The 21,224-nt window shown below is 28.4% G+C and overlaps 3 protein-coding genes across 3 annotated transcripts in view; 2 read left to right on the top strand and 1 right to left on the bottom strand.

Moving 5' to 3' along the window:
• On the top strand, positions 1-4,947 carry LOC122849506 (glutamate dehydrogenase, mitochondrial). The gene is made up of 7 exons (XM_044148213.1): positions 1-97; positions 312-836; positions 2,525-2,725; positions 2,836-3,383; positions 3,514-3,724; positions 3,807-3,961; positions 4,096-4,947. Exons 2-7 carry the CDS (start codon positions 419-421, stop codon positions 4,210-4,212), a joined length of 1,650 nt encoding a protein of 549 aa, XP_044004148.1. The 5' UTR covers positions 1-97; positions 312-418; the 3' UTR covers positions 4,213-4,947.
• A 306-nt stretch (positions 4,948-5,253) lies between these two features.
• Positions 5,254-6,186, top strand: LOC122849510 (signal recognition particle 19 kDa protein). Its single transcript, XM_044148223.1, has 2 exons — positions 5,254-5,417; positions 5,704-6,186. The coding sequence occupies exons 1-2, from the start codon at positions 5,371-5,373 to the stop codon at positions 6,092-6,094; spliced, it is 438 nt and encodes a 145-aa protein (XP_044004158.1). The 5' UTR covers positions 5,254-5,370; the 3' UTR covers positions 6,095-6,186.
• A 143-nt stretch (positions 6,187-6,329) lies between these two features.
• LOC122849509 overlaps positions 6,330-21,224 on the bottom strand; it is a 28,007-nt gene continuing 13,112 nt past the window's right edge. Inside the window, exons 2-4 of the mRNA XM_044148222.1 lie at positions 7,532-7,648; positions 6,857-7,458; positions 6,330-6,779 (exon numbers count right to left, since the gene is read on the bottom strand). Coding sequence (XP_044004157.1) covers positions 6,330-6,779; positions 6,857-7,249 — 843 coding nt within the window. The 5' untranslated portion in view covers positions 7,250-7,458; positions 7,532-7,648. The remainder of the gene's footprint in view (positions 6,780-6,856; positions 7,459-7,531; positions 7,649-21,224) is intronic.

Below are 21,224 nucleotides of genomic sequence, written 5' to 3' on the forward strand. Positions count from 1 at the left end.
ATATGTCTGACTCGTTCTAACTCCACGTTTACTTTTTACAAAAAAAAAACAATTTATATTCGTGTACATATTGTCGTGTATGGCTGATTTGGGCAAGGTGTGTGTTTTCGTCTAAAACTGGTTGAACACTCTTCCACTCACTTCCACTCTTCGATCATTCTATACGGTTTCATTTGTGCCGCGTCAAATCGATAAAATTTGTGCCAGTGATTATTATTTTTATTTTTTTTTTTATGTCAATTATAAGATCTGAAACTGGAGAAAAATTATTTTCATATATTACCACTATTTTTCTTGTTTGTTTTTTCTAGATATCTGTCATAGAATATATTTTTAATTGTTGATCAAGATTCCTTTTTTGTGATTATTGCATTAACAAATTCAGCGAAAAAATCATTGTTTATAAAAAAATAAAAAAATGTATCATTTGAACAAATTAGCAAAGTCAGCTGGACCATTTAAGCCGGTTGTTGATATTTCACGTGCATTTCCAATTGTAATACAACATCAATTAAGAAATTATGCTGATCATAAAATCCCAGATCGTTTAAAAGATATTGCAAGTGATGAAAACCCAAGATTCTTTAATATGATTGAATATTTTTTTCATCGTGCTTGTCAAATAAGTGAAGACAAGCTTGTTGAAGATGTTGGCAAAAGATCTAAAATGACTATTGAAGAAAAGCGTAAAAAAGTCAAAGGAATTTTGATGTTAATGGAACCTTGCGATCATATTTTGGAAACAACATTTCCATTGAGGCGTGATTCTGGTGATTATGAAATGATTACTGGTTATCGAGCTCAACATTCCACTCATAGAACACCTTGCAAAGGAGGTATAATTATCTTTTTAAATATATAATTCATAACCAATCAAAGAAATTTATTTTACTTTTCAATTATATATTTGTTTATTAATAATTCAAAATTTGTAAAGACAACACAATTTATTTTATTGATATATTTTTTTGATAAATATTATTGATGACTTATTAAAAAATGAGAATAGTTAATAATTACTAAGGTTGGTGTGATTTGTAAACACATTAATCATACTATTTTATTAGATTAAATTGCTTCCTCGAGACAACTTTAGCTGTTCATCAGGTCAAGTGAAATCTCTCGAACAAAGAATAAAATTTAGAAAAAAGTCAAGATTAATTTGCAAGTTTAAAAGTTTATCGTACTTATTTCCATTATTTGAATTTCGTATCTTTCATTACTTTGTTTTTCCTTTTTTTTTTTTTTTTATAAATAATTTATTCAACATTAAAAACTTTATAAATTGATAAAATACTTTTTTTTTCAATTTTAATTTGCTTGTTGTGAAAATACGTTTGATATATCTGTAAGACTGATTATCGAATCAGCTGTCTGGTTTCCCTTTTTTTGAAATCTTTATTTTTTTTTTTTTTTTGTCATCGATTCAGCGTGTTATAAAACAAAAAAATAGTTGAAACTATACGCAGTAATTCAATGAAAACAAAAAATATTAACCAAGTTAAATTTAAATGTTTCAATTCATTATAATAGTTATTTTTATTATTATTTTTAAGTGCTTACTCGTCACACGAGTTTCTAGTTTCATCTGATTTTTAATAGAAGTTATTTTTTGTTATATACGCATATTTTTATTTTTCATCGTATGGCACATGAAACATGTCTTTTTTTTTTAATTTCTGACGTCATCAATTGTGTTTTATTAAGTCTGATAGAATTTTTTATTTTATAATTTTTGAATCAATTGATTCTGATAGATCTTAATAAACAAATGATTATTGTCTCATTTATTATTCAGATCAACAATATTTTTCAAATATATATATTTATTTGTTGTTTATAAAACTGATTACTATATGATTGAAATATTGTATACTATTTTGAGTTTGAAGACACTTTGAAGTAAAATAAGAGTGAAAAATGAAACATTTGGCCAGATTATGTTTTTCAATAATTCTTCTTCTGCTTTTTGTTAATGGGTCAAACTAAGGGGCAATGGCATCTGTTGAATTATAAATAGAGGCTCGTCCTCATGTTACAAAGTTGGGTGAACAGTTTTCTCATAATATGGTAATGATTTGACATAGTTTTATGAATACAAAAATAATATATTAACGATGTTAATCGTTTGTTAGTATGTACTAGACTATTACATTTTTATTAATAATTCAACTTTTAAATTTTTTGCTTAAAGAAAAAGTGTTTTTGAAACAATAAAAATTACAAAAAAATTTATTTGGTACCATAATGTCTAAGATGTTCAGGTCAGACATTGATAAACATTACGACGTTTGAAATTTAAATTATCAAGGGTACTAATATTTTTATGAGCTCTATGAAAGACAAGTTATAAGTTGATTTTATTTATCCTAGATTCATTGAAATCATATAAAAAAAAACTATTAATAATGAAAACAATAAGAATATTAATCAACAATTTGTAATCAGTTGAAAAAGTGACAACCTTAAGTTGATTTGAAAAAAAAAAATGATTTACTGATTGTATTTATTATTTTTTTTTTAGGTATACGTTTTTCAATGGATGTCAGCAGAGATGAAGTCAAGGCTTTATCAGCATTGATGACTTTTAAGTGTGCATGTGTTGATGTGCCATTTGGTGGTGCCAAAGCTGGCATTAAGATCGATCCAAAAAAATATTCTGAGCATGAATTGGAAAAAATAACACGTAGATTTACCCTGGAATTGGCCAAGAAAGGATTTATTGGTAAGATAATCAAGTTTCTTTTAATGATACAAAAAAAAAAATATAATAATCTTATTATATAATAATAATAATTTTATTATTTATTAAATAATAATTTTTTTTATTTCAAGGACCTGGTGTCGATGTACCAGCACCAGATATGGGAACAGGTGAACGTGAAATGTCATGGATTGCTGATACATATGCTAAAACAATTGGTCATCTTGATATAAATGCACATGCATGTGTTACTGGTAAACCAATAAATCAAGGTGGTATACATGGACGCATATCAGCAACAGGTCGTGGTGTTTTTCATGGAATCGAAAATTTTATAAATGAAGCAAATTATATGAGTATGATTGGTACAACACCTGGATGGGGTGGTAAAACATTTATTGTACAAGGTTTTGGTAATGTTGGATTACATTCAATGCGTTATTTACATCGTGCTGGTGCAATATGTACTGGTGTTATTGAGCATGATGGTTCAATTTATAATCCTGATGGTATTGATCCAAAAGCACTTGAAGATTATAGAATTGAAAATGGTACTGTTGTTGGTTTTCCTGGTGCTCAACCATATACTGGTGAAAATTTAATGTTTGAAGAATGTGATATATTCATACCTGCTGCTATTGAGAAAGTTATAAACAAAGATAATGCTCATAGGATAAAGGTAAATTATTTTTAATAGTGAATATATTATTTTTTTTTAAATTTCCTATCAGTAATTTTTTTTAAATATATTGAGAGCAAAATTTAGTTTTCTTTTAAAAGTACTTCACTTCTATATTTTTTTTAACTAGGCTAAAATCATTGCTGAAGCAGCAAACGGACCCACAACACCAGCTGCTGATAAAATATTACTTGAAAAAAATGTACTTGTCATTCCTGATCTTTATATTAATGCTGGTGGTGTTACTGTTTCATTTTTTGAATGGCTTAAAAATTTAAATCATGTATCATATGGTCGACTTACTTTCAAGTATGAAAGAGAATCAAATTATCACTTACTTGGTAAGTTAATTTATTAATTTAAAAAATAATATTTGTATGATAAATTATCTGAGTTTGATAAACAAATATTTTTATTCAATAGAATCCGTCCAGGAGTCCTTAGAACGTAGATTTGGACGTGTTGGAGGTAGAATTCCAGTAACAGCATCGGAGGCATTCCAGAAACGTATATCAGGTGCTTCAGAAAAAGATATTGTTCATTCTGGTCTCGATTACACCATGGAACGATCAGCCAGGGTATTTTTATATTTTATTATTACATATATTATCACAATATATCATCATCCTCATATTTCATTAACAATTTATCATCTTAAATGTATAACTTTGTTCTATTGTTTTATTGATTACCTGGTTATTTTTATTTATAGGCCATTATGAAGACTGCCATGAAGTATAACTTAGGTCTTGATCTGAGGACAGCTGCTTACGTAAATTCAATTGAAAAGATATTCACTACATATTCCGAAGCTGGTCTTGCATTCTAAATACAAAAGAAATAATAATTCACATAAATAATAAAATATCTGACAGTATTTCAGAAACTTAAAAACAATTTAAAAATAAAAATAATATTTACACTTTACACTTACCATAAACAAAATAAAACATTTTATTATTGTGAAAACAATAAAAACATTCACAAAATATAGAAATAGAAAATATTCTAAATGAAAAAAATAAAATACTGAAATATTGCCAACGCTAAGAGCTAGAGATTAAGCCATACTTTCTTGATGCTAATAACAAAAATGAAATAAAGAAATATTTCAAATATAATTTAAAAATTCATAAATACGCAAAAAAAAAAAGAGAAAATCAAATTTAATGCAGCAGTCAGTCTTTTTATATTGCACTCAAAATCAAACAAAAAATTTTTTTATAAAACTAATTAAATTGTACAATAAATTTACTTATAAATTACCATTGTTTATTGCAATATTGAAAAATCATTATTTTAAATAGAATGCCAGACATGTATCTTAAACCATAATGGAAGAAAAAGAAATCATAAATAACTAACATGTACGATTATGGTTACAGTTAATTATTTATGTTTAAATAATATTTTTTGAATCTTTTTTTTTTTATATTAAAATGCTATTGAGCAATGTATTATATGATTAATTAATTTTTTTTATTGTATTACATTCACTATTAAAAACAAAATATTTGTTAAAACTGCTGCTTCTCCTGTTGATATTAAAAACTCTTAAATATTATACCTATTGTTGTTTTTTTATTAACTTATATATAAGTTATTATTTTTCGCCTATTTAAAATAGTCAATCAATGCTTTTAAATTTAAATTAATAAGTTTTTTGATTTTTCAGTTTCATGTATCAACAAATTAACAAACGTTAATTATTTAAAAATTAGAAGAGAAAAATTTTGTATTCAAGTTTTCTGTTAATTTCCATTCATTTTTTTGTGGGCAGTAATGAGAACAATAGAATTGAACTGAATTATAATGGAAAAAAAAAAAACAAGTGGACACACGTCTGTTGCGCAGAATCGAGATATACACATATGCATCGACATTCGCTCGCTCACAACGCAATCGAATACGTCATCAGACATCAAGTACTGACATATGTACATTCTAAACTGTTCTAAACAATTCGAAAAGCAAGCACATAAACGTCATGGCTCTTGCATTCAGTGATTCAAAATTGCATAGTGATCGTGAAAGGTAAACAATTATTTAAAAAACACAATGATCCTGTTTACAAAACTTTTGGCATTTTTTCATCAATAATTTGATAGTTTATTAATATTTTTTTCTGTCAATATGGCCGTTGATAATTTTCTAACCTCACTTTTTTATGTCAATAATAAAAATATTTATTTACATTTAACGACACTATTATTTGTTATGATTGTTCTTGAAAACAATAACATTGATAGAAATAAGTTGAGCAATAAATTTTTTCATACGTGTATCGATCAATTAATATTTAAAACAAAATCATTTACAGGTGGATTTGCATTTATCCAATCTATCTCAACAGCAAAAGAACATTGGCGCAAGGTAGAAAATTAGCTAAAAATAATTGCGTTGAAGATCCAACTCATCAAGAAATACGTGATGTTTTGACAGCAGCTGGTTTAACGGTTGGCGTTGAAAATAAACTTCATTCACGTGAACGAAGCAAAGAATTACTTTATCGTGGTAGAATTCGTGTACAATTGAAAAATGATGATGGTACACCATTGCATTCAAATTTTCCAACAAGAGATTCAATACTTTTACATCTTGGTAAAACAATACCAAACTTGAAAACACGACAAGGTAAACAACACCCTGAACCAAGCTCACAACAATCATCAACATCATCAAAAAAAGGCAAAGGGAAAGGCAGAAGATGATTAATTATTAAATGAAAAATTATATATTCATTATAAAATTGTCAAGACGTTTTCTTAAATTAAAAATAATTTTTTTTTCCAAAGTTTAAAATATTCAATACGAGTTAATTTTTTTTTTTTATATTTTGTGTAAACAACAAAATATTTTAATTTCTTAAAATTCAGTTTTAAATATTTTTAATTAAGACGTTTTCATATTCTGATATGAACTTGTTGTTTTATTTTATTTTTAATATCAAAGTCTTAAAAGTTTGTTATTTTTTAGTTTTTGATCATTAGTTTCTCGCTTTTTATTGTTATTAATTATATGCAGTGTTGATTTTTTAATTTCATGAAGTTTAGATTGATATTCTCGAGGGTGTCCTAAAACTGGTTCTTCAGTAGAATGAAAAGAAAGACACTCACTATCAGAAGGCAAAAGTGATCCATCAATAGATCCATCATTTTCATTAAAATCTAAACTTCTTGACTCAGTTGAATCATCAGGACTAAGAACATGAGTCATTTCTTGTACTATAGAATTTCGTAACGATTGGATATTTCTAATGATTTCAATAACTTCTCTATTTGTATTGTTATTGTCTAACGTTGATGTGTCATCAGAACCATCTAGTGTCCAACTTGGCTGTGTTATCATACCTTGTCTTAGAGGTGATGAGACTAAAAATTGTCTTGATGATTGATCCTGAAAAATCAACAATAACACATAAATTATAAAAAAAAACTTGCCAATTTTTATTAAAAATATTGAATAGTTAATACAGTTTCTTCATCAAATTCATCGAGTTCTCGATAATTGTTTGTTGGTGCTTCTAAAAGATTGGATATGCTGGAACCTGCAGGATAATCGTCATTATAAATATGAGAGTCATCATATTCATTTTGATCTTTATCAACGAATTCTTTACTTTCAACTTTACTATCCTCAGTAGGGATGGATGGCGAATGAGAGATAAGACCATTATAGAATCGAAAATTTATATTTTGTTTATGTTGCTCATCTAATACTGCTTCTTGAGATTTATCATGACTATCACATGAACATCTATTTTGTTGTTTTTTAGATTCATTTTTTTTACATTTTTTAATGTCGTTACATTTTATTTTGTATTTCTTTAATTGAGATTCAACTATTTTATCTACTACTCGATTCATATTGCCTGACAAATAATTTTCGAGATATTTTAATTTATTTAAATTATTTAAGTGATATATTTTTTTTCTCAACTTACAATTGTTAAAGAATTTTTTTGTAAAGTAACTACATCGAGCAATCCGATGTAATTTCGGCAATTCACAATCAACAAGATCAAAACCAATTTCTTCAGCTTCCCTTTTAATTCTTCCAATACATTCGTCACCTTCTTTTATAAATGAATATATAAATATTTGTTAAGTGTTATTTTGTAGTAATTTAATAATTATTATTTAATTTACCTGGTTCAATTCCATAGCATTCACAGCGATCATCAACAAAAGAAGAAACTCCCTTGCAAGTACCGCAAAGTTCTCGACATTTATTTGGATCATTTGCATTTAAAACTTTACAAACAACTGGACAATTTATAAATAATAAATTTTAATAAAAACAAGAAATTATTTTCACCAAAATAATAAAAAAAAAAGATAATTTATGATTAAATTAATTAATAAAAGTTACCTGTCGATAATAAAAATAAATTTATCAAAAAATGTTTATACATTTTTAGAAAAAAAAAAAAATATATATATATATATATATGTGGTTAGTGATCAACTTGAATTATAAGACTGACATATTTTCAAGTAATTATTGTATTTTCAATTATTCAATAAAACGTAAGCAAATTATTCGCTGATGTTTAAAATTTTCGTGGGATCGCAATTTGACCGCAATAAACGATATCAAAAATACAAATGAAAAATTCATATACATTTATAAATTTTGTAATAATTATTTAAACATTATTGCGAATTTATTTATTAATTTATCCAATTAAATTACATTGAATAAATTATAAAATAATAATAATTCTACAAGCTCGTAAAATTATATAGAAGCGATTATAATTTCAAATTTTTGAAAATTTTACAAATTTAAAATTATTTTTGAGCGATTGCTTCATTAATTCTATTTATTAAGTCATCCATACTTTTTTTGACCTGATTATGATAAAAAAAATAATTACGAATAATACTTTTATAAACCGATGATAATTTATTAAAATCTCTTATTTAACGAAGTACATGGTTGACGCTTCGAAACGGCATCCAATTGACTGGATGCTATATACATATTTGCATTGTTTCCAAAAAATTTTTTATGTAATTTCGAAAACAGCAGTTAAACAATTTTCAATTCAATTTAAAAAAATGAAAAATAATAAATGTACTAACATTATCAAATAGTATATTTTGAGTTTAAATTGGTTCAAATGAACAAACAAATAGCAACTTTCAAAATAAAAATAAAACAAACCGATATAGAAAAAGAAAAACAATAAATATATAGTAACTAATGATAGCTTGTTTTTTTTTTAAATATCTATGTTATAATAGTCAAGATACTTATATTTAAAATCATTTTCGGAAATGGCTATATTTTTTTTTTAATTTTTTCATAATGTCAATAATCTTCGAGAAATTTATGTATTTCTCTTTGTGTTTTCTGTTTTCTTGATATCCAGAGTCTCTCAGAGAGCCTATCCCAACGACTGTTTCGACTGTTTGCTCAGTGGTTCCATGGTCAAGGTCTCAGATCAATATACGTGCTTACACTCCTTATTCACCTCCATGGTCAGAACCCTATACACTCATACAATCACAGAGTTGGAAAAAGAGAGAGAACGCGCCATATAGTCCCAAATGATTTATGTATTTGCATTTTAACATAATCAAAAAATTGAAAAAAAAAATTATTCATAATATTTTTGAATCAACTAGCTCAGGAATCATCAGGTAGATAGATGAATATGAATGTAGGTCGAAATAAAGTTACAAATTTAAAATTTTTGGTGGATATTCGGTTTAAATGAAATGTGTCATCAATTATAGAAATATAGAATAAAAGTGTTAACGTTTAAAATAATAAAATTCAGTCCGTGAGTACGTAATAATTTCTTTGTTGGATAGCCTTATTTTAGATTTTCTATTAATTCTGTCCTTAATGATAATGAAAATGGCAGCGCGAAATTATTTGATAATTACCATCATACCTTATTAACCCATTCAAAAAATTAAAAAAGAAAATTTCTTTCAAATAATTAAGGCTGAAAGTAAATTCCATCGTCGAACAAAGTTTGGGCCCAAGAGTATGTAATCCGTATTGTAAAGAAAAACCAACTGATAATTCATAATTCATTTTAATTTAATATCCCAGGTAGGAGTTCTCGGGCTTGAACAACTGTGCCAGGCTTGTGCGAGGGTCGTGTATCGAGGGTCGTGTATCTCACACAGGCCTCAATAATTCAAGCCGGTGTCAAGCCTGTTTTTTTTGTTTTCCCCGGCCTCACACGAGCCTTGTGTCAAGCCCGTTTTACCAAGCCTCACACGGGACTTGACTTGTGCATATATTCAATTAAAAAAAAAAAATAAATTAATTAGATCTATAAATTGTAAATAGACATTTTAAATAAAAATTATTAGGTTTTGACTATCGTGCCAGGCTTTTACAAGGACTGTGTATTGACTCTCGAATAAATTCATTCATATAAAAAATTTTGACTGACTCTTTCATGAATCCCCCGTGGTCGACTTGATAGAGCATTGGAGTTCCACGTGAGAGACCTAGGATCGATCCCCCGTTACGCCGTTTATTTTCGTTCATATAATCATCGTTAATTCAAATTGTATTGCGTAAAAAATAATAATGTCAAATTAATAAATTAATAATAATTGTTTATTTATTTATTTATTTAACAAAATAATGTTTTAGGCAAGTGCCTTCCAGAACCCAGATATACAAAAGATTACAATTAATAGTTTTTCTCTTTTTATTTTTTTTTTCTTTTTTTTTTTTTTTTTTTTTTTTAATTTGTTAATTTTCCTTTTATTTATTTAATTAATTGTTGATACTTTTATTTAAATTTTACATAATCCTTTTTTTAAAAAAAAAAAAAAAATATAATAAAAAATAAAAATCAATCACTGGTACATAATCTCCTCTGACTCTACTGCATGTAAATGTTTAAACAATAGTGATTGAAACTGTTCAATTGAAGATGAACTTGTTTATTTATATTTTTTTATAATTTTTTTTGCAAGCCGGTGTCAAGCCCGATACACTAGTCCGACACCAGCAAATACATCGTGAACATTCCAGACTTGACACAGGCCTGTGTCTCAGGCCCGACACAGGCCCGAGAGCCGGGTAATCAGGCTTGTCCCAGGCTTGTGCCCGTCGTCACTTCCTACCTGGGTAATATAAAAAATAGTAGTTGTAAAAATTGTTTTAACGACAAGCGTAAATATGTGTTCTGCCACTATTCTTACGTGTTGAAGTTGTCAACTTTGACATCCATTATCTAAAAAAAAAACCTAGCAGGAAAATTTAATAAAAATTCATCGAAAAAAATTTTGGCTTTTATTTGCTATATGTAATTGTACACGGAGAAAAATTTTTACCAAATTTTACTATGCTGCCACATTACCAAAGAACTATCTTCTGACTATTGAAATATTTAATATCATTTTAACGAAAAAAAAACAATAGTAGTCTTGAAAAATTAAAATGTAGCATAGCGATTTCTCATGTTTTTTTTTTTGCTATTTCCCGATGAAAAAATTACAACGCATAAAGAAATTTTTACAGAAACCAAATTTAAAATTTAAAATAATCCAGCTTAAAAATTACATTGCGGCATAGCAAAAAATATATTTTTTTTTTTTTTGCTTTGTATATTTATAAAATTTACTCTGTTGTTGTGGACAAAATTAAAATGATCCTCTAAAAATTTACAATGTAGCATAGTAATTTTAATAACTTTCTTGGAATTCCTGTAGGTGTCACTAACAAATACAAAGCTAGTGATGTGCAAATACCGGTATTTTATTTTTGATACCAAATACGGTACAAAATACGGTATTGATACGGTAATTTACCATTCAATACCGTATCAATAATCTGTATGTAAAAATACGGTATCAGTGAAATTTTCGATACCAATACTGTATTTACAACTATAGAGATGTTACTCATAGTATTGAAAAATAAAAAATATATGAACATAACTTGATTTTATTGTATAAATAAAAATAAATACATACGAAGTTATAGATGATAAATAAATTCAATAAATAAATTCAGTAAATAAATTATATAGCAAAATTAAAATATAAAAAAAAAAATATTTGTCCTTAAAAAAATAAGGTTTTTTTAAATAAAAAAATATAGTCAAGTCCCCCAAGGTGCACCCTAAGTGTTCCGTAGGATTTTTTATTTTTTTTTTTTTGTTGTTTGTTTTTTCATTTTGCTGTAAAATAAATGACTATTTTTTTTGTTTTGTTTTATTTTCTAATGTTGTTTATTTCTGTTGTTTAATAAAAAAAAAAATAAACGACCAAAAAATTTCAAAAAAATATCGGAGAGTCTACAGATGAAGCGTCGTCGATTGAATCATTGCCGGATCCGATCCGTCAATTTTTGAAATTGGGCCCTGCAGAGAAATGGCGCTATCACAACTGATAAGGGCCGAAAATTGAAAATAAATATGATGATTGCTTTTGGGAAAAAAAAAAAACATAAATTTTATTTAACATCAACTAATTCGGTTCGGCGGTTCAAAACATATCTTGCAAAAACAAATTCTGACACTACATTTTGTTTAATAAAAAAAAAAATAAACGACCAAAAAATTTCAAAAAAATATCGGAGAGTCTACAGATGAAGCGTCGTCGATTGAATCATTGCCGGATCCGATCCGTCAATATTTGAAATTGGACCCTGTAGAAAAATGGCACTATCACAACTGATAAGGGCCAAAAATTGAAAATAAATACGATGATTGCTTTTGGGAAAAAAAATGGAACCTAATGGGCTTCATAGAAGCCAATTCGATTCATAACTTTTATTTTTATCGCGAAATAACAAAAAGTCACACGAAAAGTGAAAACATAAGTGTCCTACGGAACACTAAAAAGAGTATTATTGGAAGAAGTATTTGTATTAATAAATTTTCATTACACTTAAAAAGTTTCTTTGTTATTATATCGGCTTTTAAAATAATAATGTCAATGTCAATGTGGAATGTGCAATATAATAAAAACAGCTGAGCAATTGACATTTGACAATAAAACAAAATATCAAATATGGCCGCTAATAATGACCAGTGCCACTGTTGATAATCTAGAAATAATATGAAAAAAAAAAAAAAAAAATTTTTTTTTTGCTGGTACCAAAAACAGAAAATACCGTATTTTTACCTATATAGTTGTAAAAATACCGTATCGAAAATTTTACTCGTATTTTACGGTATTTACATGGAAAAATCGGTAAAAGGCATATTGGTATGGTATTTCAATTTGATACCAAATACCGTATTTTACCGTATTTAATACCGGTAAAATACCAAATACCGTATCAGTCGACATCACTATACAATGCAACATATTTAAAATTACAATGGGGCATAGCAAAATTGATGACGGACTCAGAAATGTCAACTGCCCCCACTTTTTAGTCGACTGTGCAGGCGTGACTTTGCTTATTTTCCGATTGTTGATGTAAAACAAATAAAATTTTATATTCACATGCGTTATCGTGGCGCAATGGATACCGCGTAGGGTTCGTAACCGAAAGGTATGTTCAAGTCCTGAGCCTGGGCCGTTTTTTATGTCTACGTATTTATTGTAAAGAAAAAAAAAAAAAAAACAAAGAAAAACATTTATTTATTATTTATAATATTTTTTTTGAGCGTTTATAAACAAAGCAAATTTTAAGTTTGACCATTTTAAAAATTACTATGCTACACCGCGGAAGGTCGCATGACCAGTATAGGTGGCGTTCTTCAATGAAAATTGCTATGTTCCATCTCGATTTTTAATATGATGCTCTTCTGGTACCAGTTTACTGTAACACAACCAACACAACGCAACAATTGCTATGCTATTATATTAAGGTTGATTTCAAGTCCCATCGCCGTACCAATATTTTATTGAAAAACCCAAATACTGTAGCGCTGTATTTTATATCCCCTGTCCTAGAAATTTTCGTGGCGTCACTGATCAAAAAATCAAGTTTTGTAATAGTATCTGTGTGAGCAAGTCTATACCAATACACACTAATACAGCACGCAAATCTTACATCGTGAAACACTGTGAAAAAAAAAGTACAGTATAAGCTTGTGTGTGTGTATGTCTGTGTGTCGATCAGTGTCTGATTCGTAAATCCCCCACGAATACTCCTCGCGAAAAACAACAAATTTTAATGTTTAAAAGTTAAATATTTATTTAAAAGAAAAAGAAGAAAAAATTGAAATAATTATCAAAATTTTGTCTTGACCAGGGGTGCTATTCTTGGTCCCGTATTGCGGGAATTATTGCGGGTCCCGCAATAACGATTCGCCGACAAGAAATGTTTGTCGCAATAGAAAAATATGAAGGCGCTTGTTGTTGCTTTCATGTAAAGCTGTCATAGTCGTATGCAAATGCAAAAATAAAGTAGAATTTACATGAAAGCAACAACATGCGCCTTCATAACCTATTACTGGCGAATCGTTATTGCGGGACCCGCAATAACTCCCGCAATACGGGACCAAGAATAGCACCCCAGGTATCCATGCGCATACGTTTTTTTAAGCCAATAAGAAGTGCTAACCTCCGGTTGCCATATTGGCTAAAGTGGCGCGACTTTATTTAAATCATAAATTAAAATACATATTAACGATGATCTTAATAGAAGATTAAAATAATGAAAACACATAAACAAATGGTTAATTATATACAAAATAAAATTTATATGAAGCTTTTTTACATATTTTTTTCAACTTTTTTTTCTTATTTCTTTTTTTATTATCTTCTATACTTTGCTCATTGAAAACTCTCGGTCAAATGTACGTATAAGCCGTACAAGTATGTATACCAAACATTGTATTGCATCCAGTGCAATATTTATATTGTTCTTTTTATTCAAACTTCTAGTTTGTTAACTAAATATGTAAAGATTTCTTTTATTTTTTCTAATTGTTTTTTGTGAAAAAGTAAAAGTTCAATTTCTAATTGTTTTGCAACATCTATAAATACGTAGAATTATCAAATAATATTTTTAAAGTTTTTATTTATGATTAATATAACTTTTAAGCATGCTATACATAAATAATTAACAGTACAATAATAATAATATGACGGACACACAGATTTACACACATGCAAACAAGATGGCCGCCAATGGTCTGCGCAGTAGATTTTTATTTTCGTCCGAGAAATGGACATACCTGTATATTTCTACCATGTCCAGGGCTACAATTTGATAGTAAATGTACAGTTTTAAATCAACACAAAAAAAAGTTATTCGTAAAAACATGAGGTAACGCGTATACCTTGCGTGTTAAAGTTGTCAACTTTGACAGTAAATATCTCGAAAAAAGCAAACAAGAAAAAATTCAAAAAAATTCACAATATAGATAATTATTTCATTTTACTTCTACGTTTGTACTTCTTAGTTAAAATTTCTCGCAGTGCCGGTATTTAAAAATGATAGTCAGACGGTAATGTTGTCGTAAGTATAATGCCATTCATTTTTCGGTCGTTATCAAGTCACCTATATAGTTTTTAAGTTGACCACCCGAAAACGACGGTCACAAATCTTTTCTACATCTCTAGTCTCCACACACAACTTCTTCTGGGTTTAAAATTACCAAAAAAAAAACGAATTATTGATTATTGAATTTTTCGGCCAAGCTCTAAACTAACTGATTAAACCTGAATTTTTTGACTTTTAGTCATTGCACAAGACTTGTTAGTTCAGGCTTGTAACAAGCATGTGTCAATCGTTAATACCAAGCCTCACACAAGGTTAAAAATTCCAAGCTCGTGTCAAGCCTGTATTTACAGTCATTGCACAAGACTTGTTAATCTAGGCTTGTACCAAGCCTGTGTCAATCGTTAATTCCAAGCCTCACACAAGATTAAAAATTTCAAGGTTGTGTCAAGCCTGTTTTTCCAGTCACTAGACAAGCCTTGTTAATCCAGGCTCGACACAAGACTGTCCCCTTGATTTTTCCCGCCCTCACACGAGCCTCGTAACACAGCCTTGTGTCAAGCTGGTGCTCATTGTTTCACCAAGCCCGACATGAGACTTGACTTATGCATATATTGAACTCAAAAAAAAAAAAAATTATAGTAATTAGATATATAAATTTAATATAAATTTCAAATAAAAATTATCAGGCTTTGACTATTGTGTGAGGCATTCGCAAGGACTGTGTGTTCAGTTTCAATAGAATTTATTTATATGAAAAATTTTGACGACCACTTTCATCAATACCCCGATGGTCGACATGATAATGCATTGGACTTCCACGTGAGAGGCCCCGGATCGATCCCGCGTCGCGTCCCCTAGTTTTTCGTTTAATTATTATCGTTTAATAGAATTGTCTGAATTAAAAAATAACAATGTTGGAATTAATAAATTACCAATAATAATAGATTAACTATAATAATTTATTTATATTTTTTTAAAAATTGTTTTTGGAAGCTTGTGTCAAGCCCGAGGCACAAGGCTTGTCATCAAGCTTGTAACATAGGCACACTTCCAATCACCAGGCCTGGCACAATCGTTTACTCCTACATGGGTACTAGATATTAAATTCATGGTATTTTTGACCTGTGGTATTCATAGGAAATACCTGCAATAAAGTCTATTTGGAATATGGTTAAATCAGTTCAGTTCAGTTCAAAATGTATCTTTATTCATTTACTCTTACATATATCAAAATTGAGTACATGGTTTTACATTGGTTTATTTTGGACTATGGTTAAATCTTGTCCGGCCTCCGACTTTATTATTTCCAAGCGTACAAAGTGCCTGGGGAAAAGTTACTCTACCTAGCGGCCGGGTTGGAACTACATATTATTCTAAACAATTATTTTTTCAATTTTAACACAGTCACAAACCAATAAATTATATTTTTTAAATATGGATACAGAATTTTTTCTACATATAGAATTGTTTATTTTATTTATCTGAAAACATAAATTTATTGAAAAAGGTGGCAACATCCAATCAAGAATACTCGAGAGATTTTTAAATAGCTAAAATGTTTAAGTGAGCTGCAAGTAGTGCCATCTCAACTTGTATTCATCGTTTGAAATCATTTAGTATAACTAACAAGCAAGGAATAGAAATCTATTGATATATTATAGACAACAAAGGTAATGAGGCTAACGTTGATCCATTTTTATGCATGAAGAACAGATGATAGAAACTTTAAAGATAATAAAAATCAATAATAAAAAAAAACAAGACAATGATAATGTATTGTATATGAACTGCAAGGTTGATAACTGAGGTGAAAGTCCAACTGTCTGAAAAGTGCTGTGTTTATTCACAATCATCGATTTACTGTGTACATGTAGCGTTCCAAGTCATTTACTTCTTCACCAAAAGGTGTCATCTCATTAGCTCGTAATCTTTTATTGTTCATAATCAGCTTATTTTGATTATAAATTTCAAAATTATAAGAATATCATAATATTCGAAATTCCATAAATATTGAAATAATAGAATATAATAAACTTTTGTCAACATTATAAAATAGTATATTGTGATACTAGGGGGTAAAGTAGAGTTTTATCAAACGCTGCGAAGCGGAGCCGAGTTGGCATATATTTTTCCTCACTGAGGCATTTTTTTTACTACTTTTTTCCACGCGTTTGCGGTGGTAAAGTGAACTATTATCTCACTCTCCGCTCCACACGTAACTTTCATTTTACCGGAAGCGTAACTTTCATTTTACCGTAAAAATCATTTTACCGGAAGTTTCGGTTAAAGTGAAAAAGACGTGTACAGCGAAAAGTGAGATAATAATTCACTTTACCACAACAAACGCGTTTAAAAAAGTAGAAAAAAAATGCCCACGTGAGGAAAAATATATGTGAAATTAGGGGGTTAAGCAGAATTTTATTAAACACTGCGAGTGAGGGGTTTGATCACTGAAATATAATAAAACTGGAAGGTGAACTCCTATGCTTAGCCAATGCACGGAGTGTCACCAGAGATAGCAATATATTGGTTGGCCTTCCCTCTCACTCACGCATGCGCACATTAAATCTTGTACAGTCAACGTCAAAACAAACAAGTACTACATGGTATAAAAGTTACATTATATTTCAGTAGTCTCAACCAATTATAGTTGACGTGACTGTACCGACAAGGACAACAGGCCAACCATTGAGTTTCTCTCTCGGCGACACGAAGTTCGGCTTCCAGTTTTATTATATTTTAGTGGGTTTGATAAAACCCTACTTTACCCCCTAGTATCACAATATACTATTTTTCACTCGTTTTTACTAGTTTAGGATAAATTAAATGACAACTAAATAAATAAAAAAAAATTTTGGTAAGGAATTCGTTCCCGGTTGAAAATTGAAAATTTTCAAAACTTCGGCAAAAGCCTTTGTGGTCCCTACAGCTCTGAGATCAAATATTTATTAGATTTATTAAATTTTATATTAATAACACTCTATTTATGGAAAAACATTCAATTTATACTTTTTTTTTTTTTTTTTTTTAATTTAAAAACGGCAAAATTATAAAAAGTTTTAATAAAAAAGAGAAATTCAGTATTAAAATATAGTGACAGAAAAAAAATAGTTGATAGTTTTTTTTTTATTTTTTAAACAACAAAATTTAAAGTGTCAACCCTCAATATTTTTTTTTTTTTAATTATGTATCAACATAAATACCGATTTTACCGATCGAGCGAGCAAGGTAAAGAAGGTTTGCAGCATAAACGCGAGTCGTTCTAAAAAATATGAAAAACTGAATTGACAATAATTGTTTAGGCATTGAATAATTTTTGAACAAATCAACGTAGAAAAATTTTATAAAGCTCAAAAATTTCTTTATTAAATTTCTGAGAGCCACACTATTTACAAACAAACTGTTAAAATCAATTCTTCATGGTTATTTTTTCATTATAAGATAGTGCATAGTACTTATTGTTATAAACAATTGTTAATAGCTCATTAATTTGAGCTCGAAGCGATTTTTATCAAGAGAGTGTGGCTCTCGGTATTCGAAAAACTAACAATTTGAGACTAAATTGAAGTTTTTAAGTTCAATTTTTCAAGAGTTATACGAAATCTAAAAAAACGTTAAATTAGTTTTTTCGTTAATTAACAAATTTCTAACAATCGTAAAAAACTTGTTATTTCTTAATTGAAAAGATTTTTTAATTTTAAGTATTCTGGCAAAAAATCGCATCCATGATTTGTTTTTAGTTTTCTTAATAATTCGTCTTAAAAATTTATCAACAATCTTCTTTTGTTGATAATAAATTAATAAAAAATTACGCAAACTTCTATCATATCCTTTTTACTTGGTTATAGTAATTTTTCGAAGGTTCAATTTGGTGCTAGTACGAACTTTCTATCTACTTTACTTTTGGAGATATGATTATTTTTTCATTTGTTCATACAAAAAGCAATACTAGTAGGCTTACGCCTACGTAAAAACGAATAAAATCCATTATATTTGTATATTTTTCTAAGAAACTCTAAATTTCTGTAATTAATTGATGCAGTATATTCATTAGGATATTAATTCCCTGATAAGTGTATACACTGATCCTGACTCTATAATTAACTTATCAGGAATTTTTTTTCTTCTCCATAACAACTAGATGTAAGGCTCTATTCATCTATTAAAGTCGAAATGAATAAACTCAACTTGATGAACCAAATAACTAATAAAGGAAAAAGACAATTGAAAAATATTAATAAAAGTCATGATTGAATATATCAAGAAGAATAATTCAATTACTATATGAGTTACTGTTTCAAAACTTATAACGTAAAGTGAAAAAAAAAATGTATAATAAATCACCTAACTTTACATTGACGGCGTCATTTATCAAAAATAATAAAAAAATAAAAAATAATGAACCCTTTTTTTTATAAATTTTTTATACTCTTTTCTCGCGTAAATATTTGTTGATCATCCTAACACTTTATGGTTTTATCCAAGCGACAAATTGAACTAAAAATAATCCTTTGCGGTGGTACATAAGCGTTCGTGCGTTATGGACGTGGCCTGACTCTGCTTCATAGGAAAAATTTGCTTTTGCAAAGTAAGATAAAACTTATATATAGTTATATATAAAGTTTATATAGAGAATAGGGTACTAAAATGTGTACATATAAACATACTTTGAAGTATGTCACATATAGTTACCATAAAAAAGGTTCTTGTATACAGATAGTTTAACGCATTAAAAAATTACTTGATTAAATATTTCAATCATCAGAAGTATTGAATAAAAAATTGAAATATTGAAAATTCGTATAACTCATTCGAAAATGAATCAATAATTAATTTTATTAAAAAAAATATTCTGTGTTTTTTTTTAAATTTAGTTTTTTGCGTAAGTATTTATTATTAAACTTTAGTTTTTTAATTCGAATATGATTAATATTTCTTTGTAAATGTCATGCTTTATGAGAACAGGGGTGCTATTCTTGTATTGCGAACGATTCGTTTATTGCACATGTTTGTCGCAATAGAAAAATATGAAGGCGCATGTTGTTGCTTTCATGTAAATTCTACTTTATTTTTGCATTTGCATACGACTATGGCAGCTTTACATGAAAGCAACAACAAGCGCCTTCATATTTTTCTATTGCGACAAACATTTCTTGTCGGCGAATCGTTATTGCGGGACCCGCAATAACTCCCGCAATACGGGACCAAGAATAGCACCCCAGGAATTTTCGTCCATTCACGTACATGCGCTCGTGGCTCGGTGGGAAAGTTGTGAGGTTTAAGATATCGTGGTTTGCGTCGGTCGAGAGTTCGAATCCCCTCATAGGTTAATAGTTTAGGAAAAAAAAACATTGTTCACAAAGTGAAGTTGCAATGTACTTCTGTTAATTAACAAAAGTAATCTTAAATAAGTAATGTTTTTAGTGTTCCGTAGGACACTTATGTTTTCGCTTTTCTGTGACTTTTTGTTATTTCGAGATAAAACGTGAAGTCCTGAATCGAATTGGCTTGTGAGATGCTCATTTTCTTTATTTTTTTTGGCCAAAAGCAATCGTTATATTTATTTCCAATTTTGGGGCCGTATTAGATTTAATATGCCCATTTTTGGACATGGCCCAATTCCAAATATTGACCAATCAATTCCGGCAATGTTTTAATCGACGACGCTTTATCTGTAGACTGTACGATATTTTTTTCAAATTTTTCGGTCGTTTATTTTTTTTTTTATTCAACGATATGTAGTGTCACAAACTGTTTTTTTACAATATTCTTGTAAACACCAAGAAAAAAAATAAAAAATCCTACGGAACACTTAGGGTGCACCTTGAGGAACTTGACTATCTTTTTTTTTATTTAAATCAGTAGTAATTTACTTTTTGAATTGAATCTAATTTTGACTTGATAGAAATCTTTTTGATCTCAATTTAAGACACAACTTGATAATTTCGAAGAACTTTTGTTCTAAAATTTAGAACTGTTTTTCTTGAAGTGAGAACAAAAAGATTTTTTTTAAAGAAGTATGCGTCTAAATTCAAGACCTTTTTAGAATTTATTTCAAGAAATTTTTTTGTCATTACAAGAATAATTTATCTTTTTTCAAAACTAATTCAGATTTATTTTAAATTTAAATCTGTCATGTCCCAAGAATTTTTTTGTCTTTTAACAAGAAGTTTTCCATTCATAATAAGAACTTTTTTTGTTCTTTCAAAACTTAAAATTTCCTAGAACAAAAGTTTTATCTGGTAGAACTTTTTTTTTTTCAGTGGATGTTCTACGAATTTTTTACGGATTTCTCCAGATTTCTACGTCATTGAGACTTTTCAAGTTCTTTCGAACATGTATGGATTTTTTGGAAAAATATTTTTTCCAAAAATACTTTTCTTATGTAAACTCTTATTTCTCGTTTTTTTAATTCATTTTTCCATTCTTGTTTAAGCGGGAATTCCAGAAAAA

The sequence above is a fragment of the Aphidius gifuensis genome, linkage group LG2, assembly GCF_014905175.1.
Source record: "Aphidius gifuensis isolate YNYX2018 linkage group LG2, ASM1490517v1, whole genome shotgun sequence".
Taxonomy (NCBI): Eukaryota; Metazoa; Arthropoda; class Insecta; order Hymenoptera; family Braconidae; genus Aphidius; species Aphidius gifuensis.